Below are 12,639 nucleotides of genomic sequence, written 5' to 3'. Positions count from 1 at the left end.
AAAAAAAAGAAAGAAAATAAAATGAGAAATATAAAAAGACTTGCTTTCTGACACAGCAAAATTACTTACTTTCATCTAGTTCTGTCTTTGAGTTTAATTCTTTTCTTTTGTTCATCAGTTTTTGTTGTTCTCTTTTCTTTTGGCTCTTCTGTTGCATTTCCAACCGAATTTTGTATTGTTTGTTATCCTATGACATAATAATAAGAATGATAAAAAAAAAGTTAATGAAGCACTGATGATTATAAACCAACAAGACGTAGGAGTGGCTGTGTGGTAAGTAGCTTGCTTACCAACCACATGGTTCCAGGTCCCACTGTGTGGCACCTAGGGCAAGTGTCTTCTACTATAGCCTCAGGCCGACCAAAGCCTTGTGAGTGGATTTGGTAGACGGAAACTGAAAGAAACCTGTCGTATATATGTATGTATGTATGTGTGTGTTTGTCCCCCCAACATCGCTTGACAACCGATGCTGGTGTGTTCACGTCCCCGTAAATTAGCGGTTCAGCAAAAGAACCGATAAAATAAGTACTAGGCTTACAAAAAATAAGTCCAGGGATCGATTTGCTCAACTAAAAGGCAGTGCTCCAGCAGGCCACAGTCAAATGACTGAAACAAGTAAAAGAGGAAACGACATCTCAGGCCCTAACTTGGAACCCACAAGGGAGGTCCTAAAAATAGCTGGAGGTGGGATACTTAAGGTAGAGCTTTAAAAGCAGGGGTCCAACTGGAGAGACACAAAAAACAGCCTAGAATCAAGGATCAGAGAGAAAAGTCAGTGATGGTCTGGGCTCCAAAGGGAGTGAAAGGCTTAAATAAAAAGTAAAATGGTACATAACTACTAAGTCATATGCTCACTCGTGAGTGATGGCCATGGTTAGGGTCGGGTTATTCAGAGTTGTAGGTCACTAATACTTTTAGATTGTAAACTTGTTTATTATATTAATATTTTGTGGCAACCATGTGACTTGACCATTGTTAAGTGGCTAAGAAAGGATTGTCAGCCAATGTTGGTACAGAAATGTAATTCATAATCATTGACTAATGAATGGTACAAACACCAAAGTTCAAATCTGGCCAGTGCCAAATAAACATTCTTTTATTTACACTAGTGTGTAAAATTCAAGTTTACAATTTCTTTGTTAATCACATGGGCTCTTAACTATTTACCATTTTAGCTATGTTAACAATTAAGGTTACGTTTCAAAGATTTCCATAAGAAATGGAAAGGTGGTTGTACTGTAACCTTGAGAAATACCAATTTTAATTGAGTTTGGTTAACGAGTTACATTAATGTATATGTAATAGACAGAAAGTGGAACTAAACCTAATGTTAAACCTAATACATGGTTATTGTTAAATTTCATTGGCTTATTTACACCAGCAAATATTTACAGCTGTCCAAGAACACATTTAAGAAATGACATCATCATCATCGTTTAACGTCTGTTTTCCATGCTAGCATGGGTTGAATGGTTCGACTGTGGTCTGGGAAGCCAGGAGGCTGCAACAGGCTCCAGTCTGATCTGGCAGAGTTTCTACAGCTGGATGCCCTTCCTAACACCAACCACTCCATGAGTGTAGTGGGAGCTTTTTACGTGCCACGATCGGTTGGTGCTTTTTACGTGCCACCAGCATGGAAGCCAGTCAATATATAAAGTAAACAATAGCAGTGTGGAAGGTGTTTATAAGCCATTTAAGAAACACACAAAAACCGTTAGATTCACTTCAACATTTAAATTTAATTTGCCAAAATATTTTCGTTGCTTTGTGACAGCAGTATGGAATGTTGTCAGTGAACAGGTCGCGGTCTCAAAGCGATGAAAATATTTTGGCAAATTAAATTTAAATGTTGAAGTGAATCTAACGGTTTTTGTGTGTTTCTTAAATGGCTTATAAACACCTTCCATGCTGCAATTGTTTTTGTTCCAGCACACGATCTCAGATCAGGTCACTTGCTATGCAAGTACATCTCTGTAATATATAAAGTAGCTAGTTAGAAAATCTCTATAAGAGATGAAAGTAGTAACTCTACTGAGAAGTAATGTTCATTGCCACATCAATATGGTTTTTCAATGTTACTACCGTTTTTAACCCCAGGAGGAGCTTCCTCCAGCTGGTTATCAATAATGCAATCTGTACCCGGTATATATTGCAAGCAGGGAGTGAATGCCTATCATCTTCTAGCAGACAACAGAATCACCAGACCAAACGGTTTTGGGCTATTTGTGTCCATCATCTGTGTTGAACATCTGGCCACTAGAAATAGCAGGAATTTGCTCCAATTCCAATATGTAGAAAACCAAATGACAATCAGTCACTGATCTTGCAACAAGCAAAGTAGCAAGAGATGAAAGTAGTGACTATTCTCAGAAAAATGTTTATTACCACATCAATATGGCCATCCAATGTTACTACCGTTTTTAACCATAGGAGGAGCCTTCTCCAACTGGTTATCAATGTAATCTGCACCCGGGATATATGAGCACACACAAATCAATGTACAGTGTATGCACAACCTGTTGCATTAGAATTCAATATGTATTATATAATTCACATTTTCTGTGACACACACACACATTTAAGAAAAAGCTTTAATGCAATCACAGTATTTGAAACAAATTTTTATAAAATGTGTCGGTGGCACGTAAAAAGCACCATCCGAATCGTGGCTGAAGCCAGTGCCGCCTCGACTGGCTTCTGTGCAGGTGGCACGTAAAATGCACCAATCCGACCGTGGCCGATGCCAGCCTCGCCTGGCACCAGTGCAGGTAGCACTCAAAAAGCACCCACTACACTCACGGAGTGGTTGGCGTTAGGAAGGGCATCCAGCTGTAGAAACATTGCCAGATAAGACCGGAGCCTGGTGCAGCCTTCTGGCTTCCCAGATCCTCAGTCGAACCATCCAACCCATGCTAGCATGGAGAACGGACGTTAAACGATGATGATGAATTATGTAAAAAAAAAATCTTGAAAAAAACAAAAACAAATTTAAATCTTCCATGAAGTAATTTTTAATTAAACATTTTTCATATATACACATAGCCTTTTTTTTATAGAAATTTTGATACTGCTTAAGTACCAAAGGTCTCTTGCTGAAACTACTCTTATCAAGTTTAATAGCAGAGTGTTATTTGTCTTCCAAATTGTGGTTGAGAAAATGCTGATCTCTGTCAAGAGGAAACCTATGGTACCAGAGGAGTAATAAAACTTCTAGAAAGTGCTTATCCACCTTTCCAGTGCTGAGTACTTACTCAGTTATTTCATTATATACACATATATATATATATATATATATATATATATATATATATAGGCGCAGGAGTGGCTGTGTGGTAAGTAGCTTGCTTACCAACCACATGGTTCCGGGTTCGGTCCCACTGCGTGGCATCTTGGGCAAGTGTCTTCTGCTATAGCCTCGGGCCGACCAATGCCTTGTGAGTGGATTTGGTGGATGGAAACTGAAAGAAGCCTGTCGTATATATATATATATATATATGTATTTGTGTGTATGTTTGCGTGTCTGTGTTTGTCCCCCTAGCATTGCTTGACAATCGATGCTGGTGTGTTTACGTCCCCGTCACTTAGCGGTTCGGCAAAAGAGACCGATAGAATAAGTACTGGTCTTACAAAGAATAAGTCCCGGGGTCGATTTGCTCGACTGAAGGCGGTGCTCCAGCATGGCCACAGTCAAATGACTGAAACAAGTAAAAGAGTAATATATATGTTTATATATTTGTTGTGCAAGATTTTTTACGTGAAGTCATGTGTTGAAACAGATATTGTTATATTTCGGAATGGTCAGTTTGCCAGTTTAGCCAATAAAAACACACGCACTATATATTTAGTGTTACTTTGCTTCAGTGTTATTTATTTTTTAAAACATAAACATAATCTTAGTAGTTTCAGCCCCAGTAGATGTTTAAGAGGTAGACCGCCCACAATTACTTCTATGGCTAGGAAGACACATATAGAAAGATGGCGCGGATGGACCAGAGCCATACGGACCCCCGCAAATGTCCATCAGGTAAAGAAAATGATCGCACATGCACTAGGAGCTAGTATAAGAGTTACCCTAAAAGGCCACACGTTTAAGTTTAACAATAAAATATATGCCCAGGACGAGGGGGCAGCCATCGGCGTATGTATCGCTGGTGATGTGGCCAACCTTTTCATGGTATGGTGGGACAGAAGGCTTAAAGAACGCCTAACACAGAACTCCATACTCGTAAACATGTACTCTCGCTATGTTGATGATATCAACATAGTGGTAAAGGCACCCCCACAAGAGAGTACTGTTGATATAGTAATAGAAACTAATACTATGGAGAGCATCCAGCAAACTCCATCCACCAGAGTATTAAGGTCACAATAGACTACCCCACTAAACACCCCCAACCATAGACTACCAGTACTAGACACTGAACTCTGGCTAGAAATTGTGAATAATAAAACCCAAATCCTTCATTCATACTATGCCAAACCTATGGCCTCAAAATACTTGATCCACCGGAACTCAGCCAATGCGGACAATGCCAAATTCAATATTTTGATGGCAGACCTCGTCAGAATAATGAGAAATGTGTCACGCATGTGCGAGCCTACAGAGTTAAAGAGACACATACAATATTTCATTCACTGCATGCAGTTCTCAGGTTACAGCCATAAAGAAAGGATCAGAGTATACAAAGGAGCCATGAAGAAATTTGATAATATATTATGTAATGATAGGAATGGGATTTGCCCACTCTATAGGAACAAGTCATGGAACACTATAGAAAGGACAAAAAAGAAAATAGGGAAGGCCAACTCTTGGTATGATAGCCATAAATACCAGAGTGTCATGTTCGTTGACACCACCCCTGGAGGTGAACTGGCGTACTGCTTTAGAAGGACCCTAGACAAACTTAAGCTAAGGATTAAGGTTGTTGAAAAGCCAGGCAACCCTATCAAATCTATAATTGGTAGAACCTATCCTTTTAGTAGAACCCCCTGTACGGATAAGTACCGTACTGTATGTAGATTTAGCCCACAAACAAACTGTAAAGCCAGAAATGTAGTCTATAGTATAAGATGTATAGAGGGACGATGCAGTAACAAGACAACGACATACGTAGGGGAAACGGCAAGAAGCATAGGAGAGCGGGTAAATGAACATTGGAGACAACTCAAGGAAGGTAAAAGCTCATCGATTCTGTAACAACACGCCGGACAGGGACACGGGGGATCAATCAACAACATAGAAATTAAAATATTGTCCACACATAGAACAGATGCAACAATCAGACAAATTACAGAAGCTACACACATAATAGAAATTAAACCTAGCCTGAATAGAAAACTAGAATGGAACACTAGCACACACAACATATGACCATAGAGGATCCCGAAAACATAATAAATACACAGATAAATAAACAAATAGAAATAAATAACTATATTATTTTTTTTTTCGATTTATTATTATTATTATTACTTGTATTGTTGTTATATATATACATACATACATACAAGCATATGTAATGATAATAATAAGTGGATGTAAACACACGAACAAAATAAGAATAAACAAAAACAACAAAAACAAATTACATGAACATATATAAACAGAAGATACAAATATTCAGGCAGCCCCCCCCCCCCCCACACACTAAATAAACAAAGATGCACATAGAGATATAAGCATGCGCAAATGAAAACATACAATAGAAATACAAAATGGCTGACGGTTAGTAAGGAGAGACACAAATAAGAAAGAAGAAAACAAAGGACCACTGATGCGGTCACAGGAGTGTGATGAAAGAACTCTGGCCGAAATAAGATTAAGATTAATGTAAAAAATAAATAACACTGAAGCAAAGTAACACCAAATATATAGTGCGTGTGTTTTTATTGGCTAAACTGGCAAAATGACCATTCCGAAATATAACAATATATATATATAAACAGTAAAGCAGATTCTCCCCAGCTGGTTTTCAGTGCAACACTCTGCACCAAAAAATCAGCTGGCAGAGAATCTGCCTGGGGTTAAACTGGTAGTAACAGTCAACTGCCACTTTGACGTGGCAACTTGATTTACTGTTTAGTATATGTTACTACTCTATCACTTCTTGAGATTTTATAACTAGCTATTTTGCTTATATATATATATATATATATATATATATATATATATATAGGTTATAAGAGGTAATGGTGTCAGGTAATGCTGAATAAGTGCTATAGACAGACCGTAGTCAAGTTCCAGGTTTGGTGAATTTACGAATAAGGGGTTCAACGTTGGTCATATGTCAGCATGTGTATATTAGAATTTTTTGTGTAATGAGATAAAAAAAAAAACAACCAAGGTTACATACATACATACATACATACATACACACACACACACATACATACATACATACATACATATCCATTCATCTATCCAAATTGTCAACAATTTTCTTTTCTTTTCTGTTCTAGAAAATTGAAATCTACCTTTTGGCATTGCTTGGCACTTTGTAGGAAGTTGCTGAAACTGCTGAGGAATTCTTCCAACTTAAAGTCTTTTTTCTTTTCACAAAAATGAGCCCTTAACGTTTGAATCCTGTCATCAATTTCTTTAAATTGGTCTTCAGTTTCTTTTATTTCCAATAAAGTTTCCTAGAAAGTGAAGCAAAAAAGGAAAAATAGTCAAGCAAGCAAGAAATATGAAACCTGCAAGATTACAAAATGGTAATTCAGTAACAATGCAAGTCTGATAATTGGTCACCTCCAAGATAAATGTATTATATTTGTACTCCAAACAGGACTTTCTGTCTCTTTGTGTTTTGTGATGGTAGGCACACCCTCAGCTGAATTCCACATACTGTGTGACACCTTCTCTAGCAGCAACTTGCTGTGTTCAGCTACCAGCCTAGGCTGTGCTGCTTGTTGGGCTGAGAAAAGCAAACTGTCAAAGCATTGAGCACTGACAGGTTCATGGTCGAGCCTGTGGCAGTGGAGACCTCTGGCATTCTCAGACTCTGGACCGTATTCCTGCTCACCGCTACTAAGGCAGTGACAACTATCTGCAAGTGTAAGCTACATGTGTCAGAGTGGCTGTTCCAGTGCATTTTCCTCACTATCCTCTGGGGTAATATCTTTTCCATTTTGTCTGCTGGGACCATGAAGCTGTCTGACTATTTTAGCTATAAGAGGTACCATAAAACTAGATTCAAACACTTTTCCATTCATCCTATATACTTTTAGCTTTCATTGTTGCCTTTCTTGATTTATTTCTGCCTTCTGTCCCCACTTTTACAGAATTGTTAGCACACTGATCAAAACACTTTAGAGGCATTTCCTCTGACTCTTCATGTTCTGAGTTCTATTTCTGCTGAGATTGGCTTTGTCCTTCATACACTCAGGGGCTGATAAAAAAGAACCCCCATGACTTCAGGAAACATTTTTTCACGCTGAGAGTTGCTGAAGCATGGAACAAACTGCCGGCATCAGATGTTAGTTGTCGGAGCACTGCATCCTTCAAAACTTCCATGCTTCCTGAGATTCGCCAACACTACACTTGATTTTCTCCCCTCCATACACACACAAGCATGTATCTGACTCATACATTGTTCGCTTTCCAGACATTTCTACATTACTACATGTACTTTATATGCACTTTCTGACAAGTTGTGGTGCACCTGAGCACTGTATATAATAATTTCATTATTATTATTATTATTATTATTATTATAATAAGTACTGGGTTGATGCAATCAAATTGCTCGCTATCCTCAATATTGCTGATCTTGTACAAAAATTAGAAAGAATTATTATATAAAGATTTTATGAAATCTTTACGAGTAAAACAGAAGCAACACAGACAACCTCTATGTTACATTGTTGATAATCTTGCCGTGGGAAAGAATTCTGTAATAGGAAACATTTTCCTTGCTGGTTCCAGTCTAAAAACAAAAACACTAAAAACTATCAAAGTGTTTCCTTAAAGTATTTAAACTTGAACATCATTTGAAACTTGGTGCCTTTTATGACTATTTATAGAACAATGTGGAAAATTCTGGAGAAACAATCACGTGAAAACCAACCTCTGACTGACTGATTTCTTGACTTTGTATGTGAAAGAGATGTCGCTTGTAGTACGTAATTGTGACTGTGACGGCTTGGGTTCAAGTCTGTTACAACTTAGATTTTTGTTTTTTGCTTCTTAACTTATCTATAAAACCTCAGATTTTTAGCGCATTGATTATTAAACAAAATCAAAAAACACTGTTCATCTATGAGAGTGTAAGAGTGTGTGTGAGAGAGAGAGAGAGAGAGAGAGAGAGAGAGAAAGAAAGAGAGAGAGAGAGACTGTGTTGTCTGTATGTCATCATCATCATCGTTTAGTGTCCGTTCTCCATGCTAGCATGGGTTGGACGGTGTGACCGGGGATCTGCACCAGGCTCCAGTCTTATCTGGCAATGTTTCTACAGCTGGATGCCCTTCCTAACGCCAACCACTCCGTGAGTGTAGTGGGTGCTTTTTACGTGCCACCTGCATGCGTACATACTATATAAACATGGAAAAGCATTGAAAATCATCTTAGAAATTCATTGAGGAATTCATCAGGAAATAGAATCTCTGCAAGACATGTCTTACCTTAATGAAATCACTGTATTTACTTTTTTCCTCAGTAGAGTTAATATCGGTGCTAAATCTTTTGACATTGGCTTTAAATACACCCAAGTCTTTCTGTAAGGCCTCAACTGACAACCTGCAAAAGAGCAATACATCCTGAGTTATACACGTTTCATAAATATATATATTTATACACACTATTATATACATATACACTATTACATACACACACACACACATATATATATATATATATATATACACTATTATATATACATATATACAGTATTATATATACAAGACATTCTTTGGAAGCCTAGTACTTATTTTATTGATTTATTTGACCGAACCGCTAAGTTATGGTGACATACACACCCCAGCATCGATTGTCAAGTGATGGTGAGGGGACAAACACACACACACACACATATACGACAGGCTTCTTTCAGTTTCTGTCTACTAAATCTACTCACCAGTCTTTGGTCACCCCGAGGCTATAGTAAAAGACACTTGCCCAAGGTGCCACTCAGTGGGACTGAACCCGGAACCATGTGGTTGCTAAGCAAGTTACTTACCACACAGCCACTCCTGTTGAACATTGTAAAAGGACTTTATTAAACTAACCATCAGGTTTATAGACACAGTCACACTAATGGACATGGATGACAAATGCACTGGAGGATAATACTACTTATAAGTGTATTTTTTACACAAATTAATATTTAACCCACAGTGAAGTCGTCCAACCTGGCAGCTAAATGTCTCTCAATTCGTAGTTTACTATTTTAAAAAAGCACAGGGTGGATGTTTGATGTCAATTCAATAAAAACATGGTTAAAAAAAATTAATTAGCATGGCACTGTGGTAAGATGTTTGCTAGGTACAAGAAAGGTTTTGAGTTCAGTCCCACTGTGTCGTACCTTCAGCAAGTGTCTTCTTCTATAACCTCAGAATGACCAAAGTCTTGTGAGTGGATTTGGTAGACAGAAACTGGAAGAAGCCTGTCATGTGTGCATATATATATATACACACACACACAGCATTTGTGGATGCGAAACCTTGGGCAACTATGTACAAGATATAAAATTTTTGTTGTAATACATGTAGGTATGTATGTATATATCTAACTCTTTATATCTATCTGTTTGTATATATACATGATAGATCGTTAGCTCCTACATGCATTTTTTTCTCGAAACGTAAAAGAATTGTTCTATTTCTATTCCTGAGCGCCATAATAATGCATTTGTTTGTTTGTACTCCACCTGCCTTTGTCTTTTGTTTGTTTTCGTAAACCTTCCCATTATATATATATATATATACACACACACACACACACACATTTATTTACACACTCGTGTTTGTTCCCCACCGCCAGTGTCTGACAACTGGTGTTGGTTTGTTTATTCCCCATAATTTAGCAGTTTGGCAAATGAAAATAAGTACTAAACTGTAAAAAAAAAAGTACAGGGATAGATTTGTTTGAATAAACCCTTCAAGGCAGTGACCACAGTTCAATGACTGAAACAAACAAATGATAAAATTGATCAAAAACAGTTGCTTGATCGAACAATTAACCACATTTCTAAGTAATTATCTGAAATATTGAAAATCGGTCACAGTGAAAAAGGTTATGTTGCCAGGTTTTTTTAAAAAATATTTTATTTCAAAACTAAAATGTTGTACAATATATTATCTCAAGCCATCGGAAATTGCATAAATAAGTGTGTGTGAGCGAGCGTGAGTGTTTTTGTTTACTGTTTAAAAACGGGTTTTTAGACTTAACATAAACATGACACACATATGTAAATGTTAAAGCTTTCTACATTTTAATGAAAAACAAAACTGTATTTTAATAAAACATGACGATGTAGCCCTATTTCAATACTGATTATATATCTTATGATAAGTATCTTTAATACTTATTATATGTCTATTATATATAATTCTGCTTGTCGTTTCGTTACTTAGCCCGTCGGTAACGGTTTCGTGTGATTAGAGAAAAAGAGAGCGAGACGAAAAGAGGCAGAGAGAAGCGTCAATGACATGAGGTAAAGGGAACGTAATTTTTATTATGTGGTTAAAAAAAAAAAAAACTAGTTGAAGGTAGTGATGGTATAGAGGAGAGTTAAAGATATTTCAGTAGAGGGGTAATGTTCAGATGGTGAGGTTAAAGAAAGACAGAGAGAGAGTGAAGGGAAAGAGGAAAGAGAGAGGGAGAGAGAAGGATGATGATAGAGATCGAGGTGGTGGCGATTGGATAGTGAAAAGTGCTATTGCTTAAAATTTAATTAACTTTTTTTTATATCACCTATCACTTAACGCATAAGTGCAATTCCGTGAAATATTCACGCCTAATTAAGTGGCAGATATACGCAATTTAAGTAAAGGCTATATCATATGTACGGGATTTCTTTTGTTTATGAGAAAGAGTGAATATTTATTTTATGAGTGCTGTGTATAAAATGGTGTCTAAAGTCTATAAAATGGTGTCTAAAGTATATAAAGTGTATATATAAAGTGCATTAAGTAATCATCGTATTCTAATTTCTTTCATTTTACAATGAATAGCAGATGAGTGACTATCTTTCCAGACACAACACAGGCTACGCATTCAGGATTTTTAGATTAAAGGCATAGTTTCGGTTGTAGTAGCACAGATTTCCGTCGATTTCCGTAAAAAACTTTTATTTTTTTACATAAGTAATGAGAGCGAAAGAGACTAAGAGGAAGCGATTTTACGACGATAAGGTTTCACTTTGAAGTCGGCCTGTGTGCGTTTGATGGGGTGTGGGAGACAGACAGTATGTTGTGTAAGTGAAGTGCTTCTGTTAGTGTGTGCGAAGAGACAGAGAGAGTAATGTGTGAAAGAGAGAGATAACTGATTTTTTACTCGGTGTATGTGTATATGTATGTATGCATGTATGTGTGTGTGTGTGTGTGTATGTATCTATGTATGTGTGTGTGTAAGTATGTGTGTGTGTATGTATGTATGTATGTATGGCCGAAAGAGGGTGGGACATTGAAATTGTAGCATATTTGCACATCGGGGACCCTGCCACAGAGACACGAGGCAGATGGACAAACCATGGACCACGCACCACCTGCCCCAAAGCGGAGGTACGCAGATGTTGTGCGCGCCACAAACCACCAACATGATGTTGTCGAAAGAGCAGCTGCTGAGCAACAATCTTTTTTGTGCATGGCACAAAAGATTGTACAGCAGCTGACCTGGCTTCATCAAACCCAAGCCCGCAGGTGGGACTACCCACTATATACCAGACCACCACAGCAAACAGACACAGGATGGACACCGCCGGCAACAACGTACACCTCACCTCGATGCTCCTACTGAACATCAGAGGACTGCAAACACTCAGTAACAGGACAAAGATCCCGTTCCTGAGAGACTTTGTTGCATGCAATCAAGCCTTATGCATAGCACTTACGGAAACGCACCTGAAACCGGACATAGCAGATGCGGAGTTACATATACCACAGTATGCTGTACTACGGACCGACAGGAAAGAAAGGAGTCATGGAGTGGTTGCTATGTACATCCGGGAGGACCTCACACCCCAGGTCCTCTTGTCATACTCAAACTCGGTGTGTGACACACTAATTGTACATATTAGGCAACTTGATGTAGTTGTGTGTGCTACATATCGCCCTCCAGATGCCCCAAGCCATGTGGGCAAGTTTGAAGATTGCCTTATAAAAATAGAAGAAATTCTAACCACATTAGAACAACACATAGGTGTGCTTCTTATGGGAGACTTCAATCTGCCCAATGTCAGATGGCCCGAGGGCCTTTCTCTCCCAGGAATGACAAGATGTGAACGAGGACAGGCGAGGTCCCTCCTGAACCTCATCAACACCCTGTACATGGAGCAGGTAATACTCCAACCAACCAGGGCAGGTAACACACTGGATCTCTGCTTCACAAATGACAAATGGATCTCATCCATAATGTGAAAGTGACACCGACACTACTCTCGGATCACAACATGATAGAGCTGACCATGTACGGGCCAAAAGAGA

The 12,639-nt window shown here is 38.2% G+C and overlaps 1 protein-coding gene across 4 annotated transcripts in view; it reads right to left on the bottom strand.

The window, feature by feature from the left end:
* LOC115218242 (inverted formin-2) overlaps window positions 1-12,639 on the bottom strand; it is a 228,402-nt gene that overhangs the window by 1,675 nt on the left and 214,088 nt on the right. For all 4 annotated transcript variants that reach the window (XM_029787971.2, XM_036508345.1, XM_029787974.1 and 1 more), the window contains 3 exons: window positions 8,620-8,734; window positions 6,475-6,639; window positions 70-187 (listed from right to left, as the gene is read on the bottom strand). In XM_029787971.2, the coding sequence (XP_029643831.1) occupies window positions 70-187; window positions 6,475-6,639; window positions 8,620-8,734 (398 nt within the window). The remainder of the gene's footprint in view (window positions 1-69; window positions 188-6,474; window positions 6,640-8,619; window positions 8,735-12,639) is intronic.

This window comes from Octopus sinensis, linkage group LG13 (genome assembly GCF_006345805.1).
Source record: "Octopus sinensis linkage group LG13, ASM634580v1, whole genome shotgun sequence".
NCBI lineage: Eukaryota > Metazoa > Mollusca > Cephalopoda > Octopoda > Octopodidae > Octopus > Octopus sinensis.
Note: the sequence above shows the minus strand (reverse complement) of the source record. Positions and strands in the feature narration are given on the sequence as shown.